Source organism: Loxodonta africana, chromosome 21 (assembly GCF_030014295.1).
Source record: "Loxodonta africana isolate mLoxAfr1 chromosome 21, mLoxAfr1.hap2, whole genome shotgun sequence".
NCBI lineage: Eukaryota > Metazoa > Chordata > Mammalia > Proboscidea > Elephantidae > Loxodonta > Loxodonta africana.
In genome coordinates, this window is record NC_087362.1 from 78,191,404 (window position 1) to 78,215,674 (window position 24,271).

The 24,271-nt window shown below is 40.3% G+C and overlaps 1 protein-coding gene across 5 annotated transcripts in view; it reads left to right on the forward strand.

Moving 5' to 3' along the window:
• Nucleotides 1-23,910, forward strand: part of HEATR3 (HEAT repeat containing 3) — a 43,945-nt gene extending 20,035 nt beyond the window's left edge. For 4 of the 5 annotated variants that reach the window (XM_010596162.3, XM_023555688.2, XM_023555687.2 and 1 more), the window contains 6 exons: nucleotides 77-159; nucleotides 1,940-2,076; nucleotides 8,664-8,752; nucleotides 13,628-13,771; nucleotides 15,809-15,985; nucleotides 21,253-23,910. In XM_010596162.3, the coding sequence (XP_010594464.3) occupies nucleotides 77-159; nucleotides 1,940-2,076; nucleotides 8,664-8,752; nucleotides 13,628-13,771; nucleotides 15,809-15,985; nucleotides 21,253-21,375 (753 nt within the window). In that variant the 3' untranslated portion in view covers nucleotides 21,376-23,910. The remainder of the gene's footprint in view (nucleotides 1-76; nucleotides 160-1,939; nucleotides 2,077-8,663; nucleotides 8,753-13,627; nucleotides 13,772-15,808; nucleotides 15,986-21,252) is intronic. The other variant, XM_064274148.1, reaches the window with a different exon arrangement.
• The last annotated feature ends 361 nt before the right edge of the window (nucleotides 23,911-24,271 follow it).

The window sequence follows — 24,271 nt, forward strand, 5'->3', positions numbered from 1 at the left end:
TTTCTATAAAAACATGATGTGTAAAATGATGCTACTCTTATAACCTGTTGCTTTACTGCCTTTCTTAAATCTATAGATTGTTGAGAAAACTGCCTTTCCAAACAGCACTGCAGTTGACATATGTTCTAAGAACCCCGCTTGGAAACCTTTGATTAGAAAGTAAGCATTTCTGTTTTCAAAAATATTTGTCACTATCTTATTAAATGAAATGATAGACCGTTAAATAGAGATGCCGACTCCCCTGAGACCCAGCCGTTCCCTTTCTAGATACATACCATAGGGAAATGTATGCATATGGTACGAGGCTACATGTATGAGAACCCCAGTGTCCATCAGTGGTAGAATGGATAAACAAATTTGATATAATTATGCAGTAGAGTACATAAGCAATAAAAAGGATCTGAACTGGAACTACTCACAACATGGATGAAACTTACAACGTGGACCAAAAAAGAAAGACAGCAAATATGCACAGTATGGTTCCATCATATAAAGTTCAAAAACAGGCAAAACTAAATTATATTTTTTAAGAATGCATGCGTAAGTGGTTAACCTATTAAGAAAAGCAAGGAGATGTTTATCATGGAAGTCTGGCTAGTGGTTACTGCTGCAAGTCAGGGAGTTGGGGTGTGATTGGGAAGAGAGAAGTGGGCTGTGAGGGTGCCAGCAGTGTTTGTTTCTTTTCTTTTTTTTATCGTGTTTTAGGTGAAAGTTTACAGCTCAAGTTAATTTCTCATTCAAAAGTTTATACACACATTGTTCTGTGACATTAGTTGCAGTCCCCACAATGTGACAGCACACTCCCTCTTCCCACCCTGGTTTCCTGTGTCCATTTGTCCAGTTCCTGTTCCTTCCTGCCCTCTCATCTGCCTTTGCACAGGAGATGCCCGTTTGGTCTGTATATTTGAACCAAGAGGCAGGTTCCTCACGTGTATTGATTTTTTATTTTATAGGTCTGTCTAATCTTTGTTTGAAAAGTGGACTTCAGGAATGGTTTCAGTTCTGGGTTAGCAGAGCATCCAGGGGCCATAGTTTCAGGGGTTCCTCCAGACTCCGTCAGACTATTAAGTCTGATCTTTTTATGTGAATTTGAATTCTCTCTGCATTTTTCTCTTGCTCTGTCCAGGACTCTCTGTTGTGTTCCCTGTGAGGGTGGTTACTGGTGGTAGCTGGGCGCTATCTAGTTTTTCTGGTCTCAGGCTCGTGGAGGCTGTGGTTCATATGGTCCCTTATTCCTTTGGGCGAGTATTTTCCTTGTGTCTTTGGTTTTCTTCATTCTCCTTTGCTCTGGGTGTGACGGGGCCAATAGATGTACCTTAGATGGCTGCTCACAAGCTTTTAAGACCCCAGACACTACTCACCAAAGTGGGATGTTGTGCTAATTGATCTAGATGTCCACCGAAACTATGGTCCCCAGGCCCCAGCCCCAGCTACTCCATCCCTCATAGTGTTTGGATGTGTCTAGGAAACTTGTCTGCTTTTGCTTTGGTCCAGTTGTGCTGACTTCCCCTGTATTGTGTGTTGTCCTTCCCTTTACCGAAGTTGACATAGTGTTTATTTCTTGTCTGCTTGACAGTTTCAAGGGTGATTGCTTTATATAAACTACTTGTTAAACTCTATGTGTGTTAGGCACTTTACTGTATATATGTCATATTTCACAATTAAAAAATTTCTAAAGATGCTGCCTTGCATAATAATTTTTATAAAGCAGATTCTTTATGACACACGAATGACTTAGAGGCCTGAGTCCTCAAGCAATTTTATTTGGCAGATTAACAGTTCACCTTAAGGTTCTTTGTGAACTGCCATAGACCTCCTTCTGTTTACAGGCATCCACAGTCAGAACCTGAAGCTGAGATTAAAAGTTAATCCTGAATTCTATTAATAATTCTCTTAATTGCTGAGAGGAGCAGATGGCATTATTTCACTTCCTTTCCAGAATGAACACGATACAGTGCAGAGCCCTCATCTGTCTCCAGACTCTGGTGTCTCTCCTGGATGTGGACCACCTGGGAGGGGCTCCAGCCCTTCAGACGCTTGCTCAGCATCTGTCCCAGCTGCTTTTTTCTCGGCCAGGTAAGTACTTAGGCCTTATTGTGAAGGGCAACTTGGATGGAGCAGAATTGGAAAGGGGCAGTAACTTAGGCTTGGTGATTATACACGTTTTGCTGCCCAACCTGCAGAAAGCTTTTCCAGTCACTAACAGCCATGTATTTATTGTTGCCAGCAGCATAGAGTCAGAACAAGGTGTGGAGGCAGATCTATGGGTTCTTTTTTTCTTTTTTATGAGAATTGTTTGTGTCTTATCGTGTCAGGCCAGTTAAGGCTGAATCACAAATAGCTTAAATATTAGGCCACATTAAGCTGTTTGAGTAATCTATGTTTTTGTAAATATAAAACCATTTATTTATATATATGTACTTAAATTGTAAATATACATGTAACGAAACGTTTGCCACTTGAACAGTTCTTCACATGAACAGTGGAGTGGCGTTAACTTACGTTCATAATGTTGTTTACTGTCACCCTTATCTGTTCCCATATTTTTCCATCACTTGATTTATATTTGATTGGGTAATACATGTGTTGTACAGAATTCAAAAGTTATTAGAGGACGTAGAAAGCCTTCTTCTTTGTCCCACCCATAGCCACACAATTCCTCTCCCATAGTCAGCCAATGTTACCAGTTTCTTGTGTATTCCAGAGAGATCCACGGGCTGTAAAAGTGCCTTGTTGTCAAGGAGATGGTGGAACCCTGCACACAATTCCATACCTTGCTTTTTTCATCTAACGTGTATTTCTTCAAACTCCTTTGCGTAGTAGGAGCTGAATCTCTAAGTTGCAAGTCTCTGAAATGGATTAACTTCATTTGTACACGGAAACCTAGAGAGATACCATAGTTAACTATTCTTGTAAAAGAGTCTAGTTATTTATGGTTTAATGCATGTTCTTTTAGTAGATTTTCATAGGTCATTAAGTAGAATCTCATTTAACTTGGCACTTTATAGGAGCTCAAACCAAACAAACAAATAAAAAAAATAGAGAGGAAAAAATATGTAGTGAAGGCCTTTCTCCCCATCACTGCACCCAGCATGCATCTGGAGTGAGGGTCAGAAGGGAGGGGCGAATCAGCTGCTCTCTCAGCTCCTCTTGGTTTTAGGGTATCTTCAGGGGTTTGTCAACCCTGGTGGCATAGTGGTTAAGTGCTACGGCTGCTAACCAAAAGGTTGGCAATTTGAATCCACCAGGCACTCCTTGGAAACTTCATGGGGCAGTTCTGCTCTGTCCTATAGGGTTGCTATGGGTCAGAATTGACTCCACGGCAACGGGTTTGGGTTTTTTTGGTTTAGGGATTTCTCATCTAACTCATAGCAACCATATAGGACATAACTGCCCCACAGGGCTTCCGAGTAGCAGCTGGTGGACTCGAACTACAGAACTTTTTGGTTAGCAGCCAAGCTCTTAACCACTGCACCACCAAAAAACCCCAAAACTCCCCCCCCCACCAAAAAAAAGGTGATACAGTGGTTAAGAGCTAGTGGCTGCTAACCAAAAAGGTTGGCAGTTCAAATCTACCAGCTGCTCCTTGGAAGCCCTATGGGGCAGTTCTACTCTGTCCTATGGAGTCGCTGAGTTGAAATTGACTCGATGGCAACGGGATTGGTTTTCGGTTTTGTGGGTTTTTGAGGGTAAACTTGAAGATATGTAATATCTGCTTTCTGCACTGATTTTAGAACCTAACCACCGAATAAGATACAACTCTGTTCAATCGAATGTTGTATTCATGTATTGCATTGTAAACTCCTCAACACTTCTCAGACAGCAGCATTAAGTGTAAGAGTTAAAAGATCAATGTGTGCTTGCTTTTGACTAAATTCAAGTTTCTGTGTAAACATTCAGAAACTGGGCTTCAGTTTTTTAAACATCTCTTCTGTGTTCCATGAAGTTCATAGGAAGTACTATGTACTTAATGGTGCATATTTTATTCTAGATTCATTTTTAAAAATTAAGCAGATAACTTCTTCTGTATTATTCAAAAACCGATACAGCTGTTAGTCTGTCTCCAGCAGCATTTCACCATTTGTCTGTTAACAGATGTAGTTTTCAGGTGATTTAAGGCTGTTTGTGCACTCACTGGCTGTGATCACGGGGTAGCTATGCCCAGCCTTACCCAAGCGTTTTGTGTAGATAGACTATAGGGGCAGTGCTACCCTCCATTCCATTCTAAGCCAGGACTAGGCCAGTGCAAGAGTACAGAGGTGGCTCGTCAGTGTGAGCAAGCCAGAAACAATCTGTAGCTTTGTATTTCTTCCCAGCCTTCTTATAAACCTGAACAAGACTGGATGATATTGGGGTGGGGTGGGGGTAGCTTTCGCTGGCTTTTGCTAGCATTCTGGTTGCTATCAGCCCAGCAGGGTGTCCCATGGGGTGGAGGTGGGGGAGGGCTGCTATTGCTCATGCCCATTCCCATCTGTCTATTCCCGTGGATTGAGACTGGGAGCCCGGCCAAATGAGGGAGTCCATAGGCAGGGCCCTAGGTTATCCAACTCTCTTATTGCCCCTAAGCCCTGCAAACATCGAGAGGTCACCCCATCTGCCCTAGGTCCACGATCAGCCATCTCTTTCCTCTGGGCCATCTCTCTGAGATACCATAAGCCCCATCTCCAACTAGCATGAAAAGTTTACTTCACTTGAAATAAACACACATACTCTGTGCCTGCACTATACAGAAAACACTTAGATATGTTTCTCCGAGTTCCACTGGCTCTTGGTGACTTCTGATGCTTACATATCCATGACCTAGAAAAATCACAGGAAGCCTATACCAAGCAGAGCCTGGAGAAGTAATGGAAAGTTTCTGAATTGTAGGAAGATATAATTAAGCACTTTGATTTTAACTAAATTCCCATTTCATGGCTGTTCATTGACAGAATCTTTTTTTTTTTAAGCTACAAAAATGTGACATACTGCTAGGTTAAGAACACTTCTTTATGTATCCTGAAAGTCATGCTGTTTTTTCAGAAATAACCTATTACAGGTCACTGTCACTGTAGTAGTTTGAAAATCTGTTCATCTAATGATGTGGGCTTTGTGGTATTTTTAGAGATTTGTAATCTGAATTGACCTTCTACTTTTGATGGGTTCAAATCATAAGCAAGGAGGAAAGCTGTTGCGGGAAGATTGCCATTGAGATGGCTCTGGGCTTTCAACACTTGGAATTTATCACATAATGTAGTCTTATGGGTTCTGTATTGATAGTGTGAACGGTTATTGGAGAATTCAGTGGGGAGGATAGGACTGAATTTCTCTACACTTCGGTTTTACGATGTTTACCATGGGTGTTAAATACATGAGGATCATATTCTGTCTAACTCGTTTTAGTTTTCATGGAGAAAATATAGTTCTAAATAGTCATAAAATTTATGATACTCTCTATATGTACCTACATCATGCTTACAGCTGCTAAAAGGAGAAGGTTTTTTCGGTAGGAACTGGGTCGTGCATTCAAAACAGTAATATCTTCTCTCTCATTAAAGAAACTGTTGATCTTCTCAAATTGACAACAGTAACTCTGAAGGTTAGATGAGAAACTTAGGGGCAGTGAGTTTGTGTTGATGGCGAAACAGCCTGAGAAAGGGGGGTGAGAAAGACAGCACAACTTGCAGAGTGTAGCCTTTGTCACTGAGTTGTGTGTGTGGAAATTGTTGAATTGATGTTTGTTTTGCTGTCTGTATCGTCACCAAAAAACAAAAATTGATCTTCAAAATATCTAGAAACTTTTAGCAATATTATTTTTATGTTGGGTCAGGCTATCATTGCGCTCCATTACCTGGGTTCCAAAATCATTCAGGGTTCCTTATTTTCCCAGATTTTGGGAAACTGTTTAGACAGCTCTTTTTTCCATCAAAATTAGAATGGCAGTAGCACTCACTCCAGTGTATGCTTTCTGTTTCTTACTAGAATGTGGAAAATCAGTTTGAAAAATTCATCTAAATGTAATTGGCTGCTTGGTTACTTGTGGGTTACTTGTTTACCCACATTTAGGCATACTACAAATTCTTAGATACTATGTAAAGTTGTTGAGAGGGAAGACATTTTAAATCACCTTTTTTGACATTTACTTAATATCTTTGACAATTCCACATTTATTGACCTTTTACAGAAAATTTATCAGAAAAGCATTGTGGTTTGAAGTTTCTTTCCCAAATTTGGATAAGTGACCTGAAATGTGAATTAAATAAAATTACCCAAATGTTTTCCTTAATTTAGGGAAAATATGAATTAAGCATAATACAAACAGGTAGTTTAGGGTTTTGATTCTAAGGTAATGACTTTCCTGAGAATAAAAAAATATATATATATATATTTTTTTTTTTTTCCTGAGAATAGAGGGTAAAAAAAAAAAAAAGTTTCTGAGCTGTGTTCTAGTTTGTATTGAGTTAGTGCTTCATACTGTAGCTTGTTTCATGTGCTCATGGATTTTGAGGAGAGCAGTTACAGCTTTAATGAAATATAAATGTAACTTACATTTCAGAGTCAATATGGTGACTTTAAAATAACTTCATACAAAGTTTTGAGTGTCTTTTATATATTGGCTTTTTGAGGTGGACATTGATATCCCATCTTCCTGATCAGGAAGCTGAGATTTAGAAAGTTTAAGGAACTTCTCCAGGGTCGTTCATTCTTTTAACTCACGTTTATTGAACGTTTTGCATCAGCACTGTTCCAGGGGTGCAGCCGTGAACGAGACGGGCAAGGCCCCTGCGCTCACGGAGCTCACGTTCCGATAAGTACTTAATGCGGTTTCAGCCGTGAAGTCACGTTGAACGTGAGCTGCGTCAGCTGGAGTGGTATCAGGAAGAGGAGCTGCTGTGTGAGCAGGGACCAAAGCGAAGTGAGGGGGGTCACATCAGAGGACGGATTCCAGCCCAGGCCTGTCTGCTCCCTCAGCTATACTATGGTCTGCTTTCTCGATACTTACAGGAAACCCTCTGCTTTTGTCCTGTCTGCACAGATGGCCCAGACAACCTAAAAAAAGGGGGTCAGAACCTTTTATAGGATCCCTAGCACCACAGGGCAGGAGGCCAAGGTATCACTACATAACAAATTACTCCAAAACTTTGTGGCTTAAAACAATGATTGATAGTATTATTTCCTGTAGTTTTTATAGGTCAGAAATTTAGACAGGACACAGTGAAGATGGCTCATCTCTGTTTCACAATGTCCAGGGCACTAGTTCTCAACTAGAGACAATTTTGCCCCTGAAGAGACACTTGGCAATGTCTAGAGACATTTTTGGTTATCTCAACTGGGTGTTGCTACTGGTATATAGAGGTAGAGGCCTACAACGTACAGGACGTCCACCTACAACAAAGAATTATCTGGTGATTGAGAAACCCTAGACTAGGGCCTCTGCTGGAAGACAGGGGCCAGAGTCATCTGAAGTTGTGGTCACCTGTCTGGCTTTTGTTGTTGGGGCAGCCAGCCAGAACACCACATGTGGCCTGTTCATGTGACCTGGGCTTCCAAGAGCAAGAGAGAGAGAGAAAACACACACACGGGTCAGGTGGAAGTCATGCTGCTGCCTTTTATGAGCTAGCCCTGTCACGTCTGTGGTCTTTTGTTGTTTGAAGAAGTCACAGAGTCCCACCCTGATTCAAGTGGAGGGGATAGACTACATCTTTATGGGAAGTATCAAGGTCCTGGAAGATCATGTAGGACTGTGACCATTTTTGGAAAATATAATCTGCCCCACAAAGTCAGTCACTTTCCCTTCCCACAAAATGGGTTAAGGAGCTGACCCACCTGGGTGGCCTTTATCCTCCTGTGTGACTGTGTGAACATAATTGTTTATTGCTGTTTGTGTGGAAAGAAAGAAGGAACAATAAGGAAAGATGAAGACAAGAAGCATGAGTGGGAAGGGGAAGTAGGGTCAGTGACAACCATAGAGACATAGTGGCCTGACCCTGCACAGGCAACAAAGTTCATGTTTAGGCAGTGGGTTTGCTGTGACAAGGAAGCACTCTGATCAGTTGAGCCCCATCATGGGTCTGCAGCACCAGGATGGTGGTCTGTGAAAGGCTGAATCAGTCTACAAAAGCTTGTTCAGGTTTATCATGCCTTAAAGTGTGAATCAAATGAAAATCAAACATCTGGAAGTCACCACCTGTCTGTAGAATGCTCCTTTGCTTTAATTATCTCAATTGTGGTCATCTCTCAGTTGCCTGTACGTCCTAAAAGGAGCCCTGGTAGCACAGTGCTTAAGCACATGGCTGCTAACCGAAAGGTCCGTGGTTCAAACCCACCAGCTCCCCTGCAGGAGAAAGATGTGGCCGTCTGCTTCCATATAGAATACAGCCTTGGAAACCCTATGGGGCAGTTCTCCTCTGTCCTAGAAGGTTGCTAGGAGTCAACTGACTCGATGACAACGGGTTTTTTTGGCTTATACATCCTAGGAAAGGACAAAAGTGATAACTTTTTACAGATCAGCCTGTTAGGGTAGTGGCGCAAGAATGTACGCTTAAGTACACTGTTCACAGGGTCTTCAAATCAGAAGTTTTTATTATAATAGCATATTACCATTTCTGTCTACTTTGCTTTTTGGTTGTTCTACAGAATAACTTAGAGAAGGACATATCTTATATTTCATTTTTGTGTTTTAGATTTTGCTAAACATACCGACTTTGCAGAAGCCATAAGTAGCGCCTTGAGGGCCCTTTTGCAAACAATGGCTTCCAAGAACATTTCTCAGGTAAGATTTTTAAATATTTATTTTTATTTCAAGAATAATGCATCATCCTTATAAAAAGAATTTGAGTGCATAAAGTAAAAAGTAAAATATCTTCTTCCCCCTCAACACACACACAGGTTATTTTTTATTGATTGTAGGATCTCTTTCTGTACAACTTTTTGTTTGATGTATATGTTATGAATATAATCTCTGCAGGTTATTTGTCTTTAACATTTCATGACAGGAATTTTCAGACACACCATTCTGACCTCCCATAGCTCTTCAGTTCTCTCTGATAGGTGCCTTACCACCTTTTTTTTTTTTAACTTTTTATTAAGGAGATTTCCAGACGTTCCTAAAAGTAGAGATAACAGTATAATGAACCCACGTGCATCCAGCATCAAGCCTCAACACTGTCACCCTTCTGCTGTTCTTAATTCATTCGTACCCTAATTTTTTTACCTAGAGTATTTTATAGCAAATCCCAGACATCATGTCATTTCCCCCAGCAATACTTTATCATATGCTTCATTGTGTCTCTGACAGAAAACAACTTTAAAAAAATTACAAAAACAACATAACCGCAATACCATTAATCAAAACCCAAAAACTAAGACATTTCTTTATTATTATTGGATATGCTGTCGAGTTCAACTTTCCCTTAAAAATGTCTTTTTACATTTGGTTTGTTCAAATCAGGATCTAAGCAAGACTCAGACATTGCTTTTGTTTGATATTTTGGTCTCTTGATCGCTTAAACGTATAGCATTTTCCCTCCCCATGTTCCTTCCCCACACCATTTATTCACTCACTTTGTCTTGTAGTTTTTCCACATTCTTGATTTGGCTCATTTATCCTGATGATGTTGTTTAACACGTCCCTCTGTCCTCCATATTTCCTGTAAACTGAGAGGTGGGTCTAGAGGCTTTATTAGGTTCAGGTTCAGATTTTTTGGCCAGAATAAAGCATAGGTGGTACTATATATGTTTTCTATTTTTATGTCACAAATCATATAATGCTGTAAATAGTGATGTTAAGATGAATCAGTGGGTTCACCTAATGGTTTTAGCAACCAGTAGTCCATTATCTCATTGGGGGTTGCAAAGTGGAGATATTCTAATTTTGTCATTCTTTTTGCACTTATTATCTATGCATCTGTAAGTAAAGAATTTTCTCTCGTTAATTTTTTTTTTTTTAATTATACAGTTTAGGTAAAGCATTGTACAAAACAAGGGTAAGATCAGTCTATTATTTGCCTCCTCCCACCTTTTTTTCCCCGAGAATAACGAGTTGATGCCCTACAACCTGTGAAAGTGGCAGCGAAGTTTTGTTTTTAGTGTCACTGTGAACTCATCATGTTTTTCATATTCGTATTTCATTCTATTAAAGTTCTTTCTGATATAAAAATTGTCCCATCTTTAGACAGGAGGAACCCTTTCACATTGGCTCCTGTATCTCTTTGACATGAATCCAGTCTTTGCTTTTAGGCACAACAAGATGTCCTAGACTCATCTTGTATACTCACTCCTCACTTATCAACATGGTTAGGTTCCAAAGACAGGTCGTTATGGAAAAATTATGGTAGCCTAGGACTAACCAAGACGGTTTCAGCGTTTCCTCTAGCCTGTCACATTCAGTGCCCAGGAGATGATCTGAAGTAAATGAATTCAGATCACAAAATGTGGGATAAATAACTACGTCATTACATAACTGCCAAACCACTGAGAATCGTGGCCCAGCAACACTACTGAATGCAGGTTAAGGTTTCAGTGTGACTGCTTTTGCCTGTAGAGCTGTACGGTCAAATTACTGTGAAAGTTACTTAAAAAAAAAAATTCTTCTCTGTTTAGTTTGTTACCAAGTTCTCTTCGTTTGCTTTATCTTTTTTTTTTTTTTTAGGGATTACTTTTTTGGCTTGCTTTAACTTTTATTTTCTAGTTATATAAAATACACAGTTTCAGAGTTAAAACCAGGAATCAGAATATATTCAGAGAGGCCTGACTTCTGCCCCTTTGCCCCTATTCTTTCCTTCCACTGTTGGTAATCATCCTGGTAATAATTTTTGATTTATCATTGTTCTTTTATTAAATATGTAAGCAAATATGTATTCGTATTTCATCCCTTTTCATAAAAGCAGCATTCCTGCACATTGCTCTCTTTTCCCACTAAGCGGTTATGTCATGGTAGTATACAGAGATCTTTCTCGTTTCTGTTTTTATAACGTAATACTCCACTGTGTAGATACTTCGTGGTTTATCCAACCTGTCTGCCTGGTACTGATGAACACTTGAGTTGTTGCCAGTCTTTTGCTATAACAAATAGAACCGTGATGAATAACTGTTTTTATACATGTTATTTTGTATTTTTCCGTTGTGTCTTTGGGATAGATTCCTAGAAGTGAGCTTGGTGGGCCAAAGAACAGATGCATTTGTAATTTGCTGGGCATTGCTGTGTTGCCCTCTGTAGGGTGGCAGTATGTAGCATCCTGACCGCAATGTATGTGAGCACCTGTTTTGCCATAGGCTTAACATTGTGGTATCAAACTGTTGGATTTTTGTCAGTTTGACAGGTGAGAAGATGTATCTCAATTTTAATCTATACTTGTTGAGAGGAGGTTGAACAGCTTTTCACATGTTTTAAATGCCTTTTCATTTTGGTGTCTGTGACTTCCCTTTCATTTAACCATTTTTCTATTGGGTTGGTGGTCTTTTTCTTCTGTGTATGTAAGGGCAAATTCTAGGACCTCACCCTAGATCTACCAAAGCAAAAACTTTTGTGAAAAACCAAACAATCTGTATTCTAATAAGCTCACCAGGTGATTCTGATGTCTGCTGAAATGAGAACCACTTTCTCAGTCATTCTCTCCTCTTCCTTTCCACAGTCTTCCTGTTTTGATTAATGTGTCATTAGGTCGTACCACCCATTTCTTCTCCTGGTTACAGTAATCTGCCATCCCCTGGGACATTCCTCTTCGCTTCAAGATTTCTGCCAGCAATTCCCTGTCACTCCTAAATAGTCATAATCATAATTTTAGGTGACTTTGGTATCCACGTAGATGAACTTCCAGTACCCTGGCTTTGCAGTTCTTGGACCTCTTCTTCATCAGTGGGCTTGTCTTCCATCCTTCCTTAGCCATGCATTCCATGGTGGTACCTTCAGACACAGTGCTTCCCCAACTTGACCTTGTTCCGGTTTAATGGGAACACCTGTGGTGTTTTTCTGTTAAGTACAATGTATGCTGTTGGCTTCTAGCACCTGTACCTGTTGCTGCTGAGTCAGCTCCGACTCATAGCAGCCCTATAAACCAAAAAAACCAAACCCAGTGCCGTTGAGTTGATTCCGACTCATAGCGACCCTATAGGACAGAGTAGAACTGCCCCATAGAGTTTCCAAGGAGCGCCTGGCGGATTTGAACTGCTGACCTTTTTTGGTTAGCAGCCGTGGCACTTAACCACTACGCCACCAGGGTTTAGCAGCTCTTTATAGGACAGGGTCAAACTGCCCCATAGGGTTTCTGAGGCCCTAAATCTTTATAGAAGCAGACTGCCACATCTTTTTTTCCGAGGAGCAGCTGGTGGGTTCAAACCACTGACCTTTAGATTAGCAGCTGAGTGCTTAACCACTGTGCCATCAGGGCTAGTAGATCCTCTTTATTTAAAAAAAAAAAAAATTGTTTCTTCATGTATTTGAGAATTTATTATTTTTTTTGTGGACATGACTTCTGACGCTCAGTTTCTATCAAGTGGGAATGGTGATAATGCTTGGCCTGCCAGGTAGCTGTTGAGAGGATCAGAAAACCCTAACTGTAGGACCAGTAGAAGTGTTTTCTATATTCTATAAGGTATTTTTGATGAATTGCCATGGTATGCAGGCAGTGACTTCCTGGGTCAGTCTGGTATTAAAGAAATTAACTGTAGGCTCATGCTCATTTAATGGGAAATGATTCGTGTATATATATATATTTTTTTATTGTGCTTTAAGTGAAAGTTTACAGCTCAAGTTAGTTTCTCATACAAAAATTTATACACACATTTTTATGTGACCCTAATTGCCCCTATGTCACCACACTCCTCCTTTCCACCCCGGATTTCCTGTGTCCATTCAACCAACTCCTGTCCCTTTCTGCCTTCTCATCTTGCCTCCGGGCATCATTCATATATTAAGGTAATAATTTTTAATTTCCCAGGTTGACTATGTATTGGACATGAGATGGAATTTTAGAGTTAGAAGGATACCCTCATTCTAATACTTTACAAGGAAAGGAAACAAAGGGGTAGATTTGCAAACCACTTGGGCAACCTGGGGACCTTACCTTGTATACCCCTTGCCATCAAGTCAATTCTGACTCATAGTGACCCTATAGGACAGAGTAGAACTGTTCCATAGGGTTTCCAAGGAGCAGCTGGTGGATTCGAACTGCCGACCCTTTGGTTAGCAGCTGGATGCTTTGGTTAAGCTGAAAGCCTAGCCACTACAGCACCAAGGCTCCCTTACCTTGTATAGAGTCAGCTAATTTTTATTAAAGCTACATGATACTATTTACATTTCTCCAAACCTTCTTTTATGATTAGTATTAAAGCAAGAAATTAGACTCTCTTTAGTCTGTGTACATCTGGAATGAAAGCAAGTCGTCTTCAAATGAAACTAGTAGGAACTGAAGTTCCTGTGTAGGCTTGCAGCTCCGATATAGTAGATGGTGGCAGTGACATGATCAGGCCTCAGTTTCATTTGGAAGACACAGCTAGAGTTGTACTTGGGAGCGATGAGAATGTGTAATATCTGCTAGGAGTTTGTCACTATTCGAAGCTACAGCCTAAGAAGAGAGTTTTGTCAATCCTGTTTTCACATGCTGTTCGAATTGTTTAACACTGTAAATGCTTTCTTTTCTTTCAACAGTGCATGACTCCTGATCAGCTGATGACATTATGCAAAGCAGGCATTTATAACAGTAATACCGGGGTTAGAGTAAATGTCGTTAGTATCTTAGGAATCACTGGCAGCGTCCTAGCCAAAGAAGATGGTACTTTTGAAACCCTTAAGGTAAAGCAGTTAGCTTCCAATCATAAAATGTGAAATACTTAGAAATGGGGAAAGAGTAAATGTTGGTGTAGAATTTTTTTTAAAGTCTCTGACATCATGGAAAGGCATCTTTTCCACAGGTTGCTTACGAAGGTACAGTATTATTAGAATATACCCTACAGCTTGATCTAACAACATGTATTAGATAGTCCTTGAAAAGCTAAGTCACATTTTGCCATTTAATCTTACTTCAGAGATACTTTTTCAAAGTAAATTTGCCTTCAGTGAAAGGCCAAATTCAGGATTTTTAAATATGTCTTCTTCCTTTGCTGTTGCTTAAAGTGTATGCACGTTTTCCCACGGGGCCACTAGTTTCTCTGCACACTGGGGTGAAGTGCATGTGAACAGCACCGCAGTTATTCCCGTATCACTTACAAATTTTAAGCAGCAGCCCTGGTGATGCCACTGAACTAAGGCCTTCAGTCCCACATCTGCTTTCAGTACTTCGTCTCAGCACAGTTGCTTGGAACTGCACTTCGAGAGGTGCAGTGTCACTGGTGACTCAAAAGAGTAAAATTATCCTTCATTGTGCTGATAATAATTGAAGTGTTGGCTACTAATGGTTTATAAACTGATTTTGTAAAGTACTTCTTACCCTGCTAAGAACTTTATGATTATGACCTAATTTTTTAAAATTGTTTTTACTGTGTTTCTTACTATACGTAAGAAAACATTTGCCAATTCAACAATTTTTACGTGTATAATTCAATGACATCGTTTACATTCTTCATGTTGTGCAGCCATTATTACCGCACCGTTCTGCATTATTTCACCATTGTTAACAGAGCTCAGTGCACCCTGAGCAGTCGCATCCCTCACCCCCTCACGTCCTCCCCAGTAACCACTAATAAATTTTGGTTTCTGTATGTTTGCCTGTTTTATATAAATGGGATCATTTGTCCTTTTGTGACTGTCTTATTTCACCCAGCATGATGTTTTCAAGGTCCATCCATGTTGTGGCATGTATCAGGACTTTATTTCTCCCTCTGGCTGAGTAATGTCCATTGTATGCATGTATAGCATTTTGTTTATCTATTATCTGTTGATGGAGGTGGCCAAATCTAAGAACTTTTTTTTTTAAATGATACATGCATATAGAAAAAATTTAGGAACGTGCAAAAGGATATGTAGTGAAAAGGTTCATCTCTACTTTAAATTCCCTGGCGCCCACTTCACCCAGGAGAGGCAGCCAGTGTTAACCACTTTCTTCTGTATCATTCTAAGGGTAGGATATATATATATATATAGAAACAAGTAGGTAAGAGAATCTGGCTAGGTGGCTATGAATGTGTACACATCCGTAAATGAATTCATCTATATATAATTCATCTTCACCCCTTAAGGCTATAATTTTCAAGGTCCATTTTAGAGGAGCGGCAAGTGTTTCTCAGGCATAATATTAGAAGATTTTTGCAGTGTTTTCATTATTCAGTTTCCCAAACATGAAGAAAAGTAGAGAGAAATTGCAGTGAATTTTGTGTACCCATCAAGTAGATTTAACAGTTTTTTAATGTTCCGCCATATATACTTCATGTAGATTCTTTGCTGGGTACTTTAAAGCCCATTAAAGATATGATATTTTGCCTCTATTGGTTCAGTATATATTTCTAAAAATGGACAGTTCTTACATAACTGCGTTGATCACACCTTAAACCCCAGTGCACCTTACGTAACAGTAATTTCATAATTGATGTCTGCCACCCAGTCCATATTCAAATTTTTCCAAGCAAAATGAGATTGTATTGAATTTTTTTTCATTTTTTTGTAATTAGAGCATTTTTCATGTAATTTTAAAAGTAGAGTTTTTTTTTTTTTTTTTTGCTGTTTTTATAGATGGGATTTCTATGCATTTTGACACCATGGGGAAAGCTTTCTGAGGGAGGTAGAAGGGAGAATTTAATGATTTACAAAACAGTCTTTCATACATCATTTAAAGTGCTAACTTTGAAGACTCACCTTAGAATATCAGACTGTAACGACGTGTGTTGTTGTCTCCAGACCATTGGGTGCTTTCTGCTTGAGGTCGCCACCAAAGATTGCTCCCTTGTAGTAGCAGGAGAAGCTCTGGATGCCCTCTTTGATGTTTTTGCAGATGGTAAAGAAGCTGAAAAAGCTTCGGTTCAAATTAAATTGTTATCTGCTCTGAAAGAATTCCAGCCAGTCTTCAAAATGAAGGTATGTAGCCGTTTTATTGAGAAAAGCAGGTCTAACATTCTGTGGCAATGAGGGTGTACGTGGCTGCCATCCTGCAGTTCAGTGGCTTGTGCGTAATGAATCTCTGCAAATCTCAGGGATTTATATAGCACCTCATCCCCAGCGCTGTGTAAAATCCTTGTTGACTGACTTATAGCTCCGTCAGTGTTCCTGTTGAGTCATTGTAAGTTGAGGCCAGGATGGTATCTGACAAGTTCTCCTTTCCTTTAACAGTTCAGTAATGTTAGCAGTACTTCATGTATATAATTACTAGGGTCTGTAGCTTACAAAGCATGTTTACATTCTGTAAAATGGGACTAGTATCAGTAGTAACATCCGAACCTGTTGGACTTCAGGGAGGGTAATGCAAATCAAGATCAGCCCAAAGCTGATCCCTATAAGGTGAAGGTCAGTTATACCTCCACTCTCCAACCTTTTTATCAATTCTGACATCAGCTGTCCCTCCCACGGCACTCTCGCCTTCTCTTTTGTGTTCAGTAATCCATCGCAATGGTCACACACAACTCAGGGACCGTACTTACACTTAAGTGGTTTATTAAGGAACAGGGTATAACCTGGGATCAGGATCGTCAGGCTGCAACTCAGGATCAGGAAGCACGGAGGGTAAGTCTCCCTTCTTCAGTGCAGGACAGCTCTGTTCAGCTCCTCTTGGCAGGACAGGCACCTCTCGGCCCCCCTGAGGACAGGCTCTTCTCGGCCCCCCTGAGGACAGGCTCCTCTCGGCCCCCCTGAGGACAGGCTCCTCTCGGCCCCCCTGAGGACAGGCTCCTCTCGGCCCCCCTGAGGACAGGCTCCTCTCGGCCCCCCTGAGGACAGGCTCCTCTCGGCCCCCCTGAGGACAGGCTCCTCTCGGCCCCCCTGAGGACAGGCTCCTCTCGGCCCCCCTGAGGACAGGCTCCTCTCGGCCCCCCTGAGGACAGGCTCTTCTCGGCCCCCTCAGAAGCAGGTCCTCTTGGCCCAGCCATCTGTCACCACCAACTGCTGATGGGCTCCTTCTGGGTCTTTTGCCACCCTCAGTGCTACAGCCCTTTCTTGACCTGTGTTACAGCTCTTTCAGGAGGTTTCTCGCCACCTCCCTCTCTTCTTCTTCCTGCTGCTTTTTTTCCTCCTTCTTTTCTATCTGGAAAAACGTCTGCGGGCCTGTCTGCTTAAATATACAAACCCCTTGCCAATCTCAAGGTATGATGCTCCACCACGGGCACAAACTGAACTGACCCATCCCCTCTCAGTAGACCACAGGTGCTTCATTTGCATAGTATGCTACAACTCACCTCATTTGCATAGTCTATTGACCAATCCCTGCAAGTTACATAGCAATCACAGGGCAGGCTGTAGCCCAGAACCAGACAAAAAGTATCAAAACCAGGTTGTTCACAGCTTGCCCAGGAAATGTCAAACAACCTAGCAAAAGTAACAGACTCTCTGGAGTAGAAAACTAGGGCAGAGATAACTCCTCACAGTTTAGAGGAAAAAATCTCTCAAACTTTTTTCTTTTTTCCCAAAGAATGAAAGCAAAAGGCCACATAAAACAGCTCATTTCACTACAAGTATGATAAAAAAAATTTTTTTCATGTAATACATTATAGGCCAATTTCATTGTCAGGGATAATTCCTTTTGTTGCCCTGAAAACAAGACAACTCCAGACCGCTCTGAATTAGAGTATGCACCTTCCTTCATTGTTGTTGTTGTTGCTAGGTGCCATCAAGTCGGTTCCAACTCATGCAACCGTGTGTACCACAGAATTGTGTACCACAGAATGCCCGGTCCTGCGCCATCCTCACAGTCGTTATGCTTGAGCCCGTTGTGGCAGCCGCCGTGTCAGTCCATCTCATTGGGGGTCTTCCTCTTTTCCGCTGACCCTGTACTTTACCAAGCATCATGTCCTTCTCCAGGGGCTGATCCTTCCTGACAACATGTCCAAAGCATGTAAGACACAGCCTCACCATCCTTGCTTCTAAGGAGCATTCTGGTTATATTTCTTCCAAGAGATTTGTGCTTTTTTTTGACAGTTGATGGTATATTCAATATCCTTCGCCAGCACCACAATTCAAAGGCATCAGTTCTTCTTCCTTCTCCCTTACTCATTGTCCAGCTTTCATATGCATACAATGCGATTGAAAATACTGTTGCTTGGGTCAGGTGCACCTTAGTCTTCAAGGTGACATCTTTGTTTTTCAACACTTTAAAGAGGCCCTTTGCAGCAGATTTACCCAATGCAATACGTCGTCTCATTTCTTGACTGCTGCTTCTATGGGTGTTGATTGTGGATCCAAGTAAAATGAAATCCTTGACAAAGTCAGGCTTCTCTCCATTTATCATGATGTGGCTTATTGGTCCATTTGTGAGGATTTTTGTTTTCTTTATGTTGAGGTGTAATTCATACTGAAGGCTGTGGTCTTTGATCTTCATTAGTAAGTGCTTCAAGTCCTCTTCACTTTAAGCAAGCAAGGCTGTGTCATCTGCATAACACAGGTTGTTAATGAGTCTTCCTCCAATCCTGGTGCCCTGTTCTTCTTCATAGTCCAGCTTCTTGGATTATTTATTTGCTCAGCATACAGGTAGAATAAATATGGTGAAAGGATACAACCATGACACACACCTTTTCCTGACTTTTTAAACCACTCAGTATCCCCTTGTTCTGTCTGAACAACTGCCTCTTGATCTGTGTACAGGTTCCTCATGAGCACAATTAAGTGTACTGGAATTCCCATTGTTCTAAATGTCCTTAATTTGTTGTGTTCCACACAGTTGAATGCCTTGCATGGTCAGTAAAACACAGGTAAACATCCTTGTGCTATTCTCTGCTTTTAGCCAAGATCCATCTGACATCAGCAATGATATCCCTGGTTCCACATCCTCTTCTGTATCTGGCCTGAATTTCTGGCAGTTACCTGTCGATACATTGCTGCAGCCACTTTTGAATGATCTTCAGCAAAATTTTGCTCACATATGGTATTAATGATATTGTTTGATAATTTCTGCATTCAGTTGGATCACCTTTCTTGAGAATAGGCATAAATATGGATCTCTTCCAGTTGGTTGGCCAAGTAGCTGCCTTCCAAATTTCTTGGCATAGATGAGTGAGCACTTCCAGTGCTGTATCCATTTGTTGAAACATCTCAATTGATATTCCATCAATTCCTGGAGCTTTGTTTTTTGCCAGTGCCTTCAATGCAGCTTGGACTTCTTCCTTCAGTACCATCGGTTCCTGGTCATGTGCTACCTCTTGAAATGGTTGAACATCATCTAATTCTTTTGGTATAATGACTCCATGTATTCCTTCCATCTTCTTTTGTTGCTTCCTGCGTAGCTTAATATTTTCCCCATGGAGTTCTCAGTGTTGCAACTGGAGGCTTGAATTTTTTCTTCAGTTCTTTCAGCTTGAGAAACGCCAAGCGTGTTCTTCCCTTTTGGTTTTCTATCTCTGGCTCTCTGCGCATGTTATTATAATACTTCCTCTTCTCCAGCCGCCCTTTGAAATCTTCTGTTCATTTCTTTTGCTTCGTCATTTCCTCCTTTTGGTTTAGCTGCTCGGTGTTCCAGAGCAAGTTTCAGAGCCTCCTTTGACATTCATCTTGGTCTTTGCTTTCTTTCCTGTATTTTCAATGACCTCTTCCTTCATGTATGATGTCCTTGATGTCATTCCACAACTTGCCTGATCTTCGGTCATTAGTGTTCAACATGTCAAGTGTATTCTTAAGATGATCTCTAAATTCAAGTGGAGTACACTCAAGGTCATATTTTGGCTCTCGTGGACTTGCTCTAATTTTCTTCAGTTTCAGCTTGAACTTGCACATGACCAGTTAATGTATTTCTTTTGTCTGGCAAGCTCCTAACACAGAATTCAATATGCATGAGTTTTTAGGTGAATACAATTATATTTCTAGAAACTTGAGCTTTTTGAAAAAAGTTTAAGGCATTTTTAAAAAATAGGCTTCTTTTTCAGAAGAAAAGTAGCCACATAGGTAGTGCACGTTCTTTGTCTTCCTTACGTCTAAAATCCGTGTTGGTTTAAGAACGTAATTATTGGTTTGTTTTAACATTTTCATGTTTTAGCATGTTACATTTAAAATTTTAGTAATAGTGGAACTGTCTGTCGAGCTACGTTTCACCAGGAGATGACTTAATCCTTAAAGAAAAAGGTCAATCAAACCAACTTAATCATGCTTTGTTCAAGCTTGGAGTTTTTTATAAAATGTATAAAGTGCATATACAATGAATAAAATTTTATATGTATAAAATGTATGCAGTGAAGGAACAGTTGCAATAAAGGCTGTGCAGTATGTTTTTTTCTTTTTAAAATTTTATTTTGGTGAAAGTATACTCAGCCAAAGATTCACCATTTCAGCACTTCCTACGTGTATAATTCAGTGACCTTGGTTACACTCTTCCAATTGTGTCACCATTCTTCTATCCTTTTACAAGTTTTCCACCACTGACATTTTAAACTTACTGCCACCTGAGCTTCCCATCCAGCCTTTCAAATTAACTATTGTCAATTTGATCTCATACAGATAGTTCTCTAAAAGAGCACAATTCCCAAAGCAGGTGTACTTTACTAACCTGGAGAAGCTATTGTTCAGCATATGTTTTAACCCAGAACGCATTTAAACACAATTCAGGGCATTTTACTGACTTAACTTCTCTAGACCAGTGGTTTTTCAGCGAACCCTGGACCTGCAGCAGCAGCATCACCCGGTAACCGTTAGAAATGCTGATTCTCAGGCCGACCTCAGAAACCCACCAGTTTGTTTTTTAACAAGCCTTCCAGATGATATCGTTGTACACTGAAGTTTTAAAACCACTGCTGTAGACTAGAGGAGAGTATGTACTGAAACTGGATGCCATTAATAGAATTGTGCAGATATCCACTGTTCTGTTTTTGTGGCAGTGAGACTGAGTTCAAGCTATATTGTAGTCTGTTTGCTGGTAACTGTTCAGTTTGAAGTTATAATTTTTTTATTGAGATATAATTAATGTACCGTAAAATTCACCTTTTTAAAGTATACAGTTTAATCATTTTTGTAGATATTTTAAAGGTACATACTTTTAATTTTTCTTTATGGCTCATGTACTTTGTTCCATTTACCTTAGAAATGAAAATCTTTCACCAGATCCTGGCAGCTGTCTTGCTCAGAAGATGGTCAAGTGTACCCTAAATTAACACTTCCTTTATTTAAATGGATTAATAATATATACCAAATCTCACGTTTTGCTCTTTCGGCAGATACGAAAAGAAGGGAGAAGTAAGTACAGTCAAGAGCAGCTGTGTGTTCTCGACAATGTGAAAATGAACCTGAGAAGGTTTATCACTTACCAAGAAACTATTGAGAAAAGACTGAGTTCTTGAACCATCAAAGGGGAGACCCGTTTTGCTCTTAAGTGTTCAATGCTAAGAATACTGAAGGGTTTCCATTGACTGTGTGTGTTTCTGAAAGTACCAGTGTTCTGTACATTAATAGCAATTTCATAAAAACTTCAAAAACCTCTCAAGAACCTTATCTTTTAAGATCTAGGATCTGTGTGGCATTCCCAGCCCTCTCTGATCAATTATGTTTCCAGCATATTTTAATCACTGGAAGCACAAAGAGTGGAAGCAAGGAAGCTCAAGGAATCTCAAGTGGCCTTTAACTAATTCATGAGCGTTGAAAGGGAAGAAGCTTCCGAACAATCATGTTTTCCTTGAATTTTTCGAAGAAAAAAGAAAAAAAAAATCCAAAGTATTGGTTGGATGCTTTTTTAAGTCAGTATCATTTTATATCAGCTGAATCTTGAACTGAAAGATGAAGACAAGCTTTATAAAACCGTTTCTTGGTATGAAGTGTACTGACTGTTTACCTTTTGTGAAGAAGTGAATGAGTTGAATTTGTATTTCACTATTTACTAGATTATGCTAGTGAGCTTATCATCATCTATACAAAATGAGGAGCCTTGGTTGCTCAGTGGTTAAAGCGCACGGCCGCTAACCAGACGACCAGCAGCTGGAGCCCACCAGCTGCTCCGTGGGAGAAAGATGTGGCAGCCTGTAAAGACCTACAGCCTGGGAAATCCCATAGGGCAGCCCTACTCTGTCTTACAGGGTCGTTAGGAGTTGGAATTGACTCGATGGCAGTGAGTTTGGTTTTGGTTTTTTATACAGGATGAACTGATTAATTATTGCTTTTTAGCATCACTCCTTGATTTAATTTAATATGGAACAGGAATTGAGAGATACTTATTTTCTAATAAATAGCTTTTTATTTGAAACTTTGTCTTACAAAGTGTTCTTTAAAATACTAGATAGTCCTGTTCTTGTGTGTTTGCTTGCTAGCAGATATGCTTTGAATACATGTGAGACCTTAAAAACAAGGTTTGCAGCAACAGGACTGTGAAGATGCAGTGACAAAGTGACAGCTGCAGCAAGGGGGAGCTTTCAGTGTGAGCCATTGTCTGAGAGGTACCCCTGCCGGCCTGAACAGGAGGGTTGTGGATGGAGAGTTGGAAATTTCACCGCAGTGTTCTCAGTTGCCCTGTTAAAAGGCCAGTACCTAGTATGACTTAACTTTCATTTACTACTTTTACAGCTACATAAAAGGAGCTAGTAGTGTTACATTTTATCTGAGCTGTAACATATTTTACGGACTCTATGTATGATACACATTATTGGGAATCCAAGATTTGTTCCTAGTTCTCACAGTCACTGAGATTGTTTAAGACTGGGTATTGGTTGTATCATAAGAAATGTCAGATCCAAGATGAATCGTTTTTGAGTCCTGATAAGACATTTTAGGGTAATTGGCTATTAGGCTACACCATTTTGTATTACTAGGCTAGCTGTCATAAATTATTTGACTTCATTTTCTAGGTGGGTCTTGTAAGCATTGATTTTTTTTTTTGCCTGTCAATAATGTTGACTGTTAAACAGTCATGACGACTATTTTTATATGAGTTCAAATTAGGACATAATGCAGCTGAGGCCAAGAAAAACATGAATGTGGCATTTGGAGGGTGTTGCTAACCAGTGAACGATATAGTGGTGGTTTCAGAAATTTCACTGTGGAGACAAGAGCCTTCAGTAAGCCTCAAGGAAAACCAAAATCTGTCATAAACGAAGACCAATGGAAAGAATTATGGAAAGCAAACCCCCAATTATAGTTTGAAGTCTTGCAGCAGACTTGGAGTGTCTCCTATGACTGTTTCCCACCATTTGAGTGCCCTCAGAAAAGTGAAAAAGTTGTACAAATGGGCTCCACATGAAAATCAGAAATTTCAATGTCTAGAGGTGTGCTCAGCCCTGCTAACCTGCAACAAAAATGAGCCTTTCTTGCAACGCATCATTATTTGTGATGACAAATGATACTGTTTGACAATAACAACCTACCTGGGCAATGGTTAGTTGCAGAGCAGTCTCCAAGACATTGTCCAAAGCAACCATTGCATCCCAAAAAGGTTATGGTGGTTTGCAAAAGGCATAATCCGTTATTCTTTTCTGCAACAAGGAGGGTCAAATAGTGCAAACGCATACTGTCAGGAAATTGATCATATGCATGAAAAACAGATCAACCAGCAAAGACTGGCCAGCAGAGATGGGCCAGTTCTGCCACGCGACACTGTGTGACCACGCTTCTCAAGCCACCCCTCGGAAATCAGGAGTGAGGTTATGAGATTCTGTTGGAACCACCTTACTCACCTGACATCTCCCCAGTGGATTACCACCTTCTCAAACACCTGGAACTCTTCATATGTAATAGAAGATTAGCAGATCAAGAAGCTGTAGTTGAAGCATTTGAGCAGTTTATAGTCTCAAAAGATGAAGAGTTTTTAAGAGAGGGATATATAACATAGCATTGGCACAAGATAATTGAACATAATGGAGCACATTTTGATTAAATTTGTTTCATCTCAATTTATAATGTTTTTACTTTTCCTTAAAAAAAAATTTCATGTGGTATATCCTAAGATTCCCAATAAAAAGTGATATGTTTTTTGCCATCTAGCCAGTTCTAACTAATGGCAACTCCACATGTGCAGAGTGGAACTGCCCCACTGGGTTTTCAAGGCTGTGACCTTTTGGAAGCACATCACCAGGCCTGTCTTCAGGGTGCCTCTGTGTGGGTTAGAACCACCAACCTTTTGACGGATAATCCAACCTTTGTGTCACCCAGGGACCCATAAGAAGTGATACATGGTCCTTAAAATTCCTGTTGCTTCATTGTACTGCTGGATGATGAGTTTGGGATGTGTGTGTGTTTAGTGATGATGGTCTT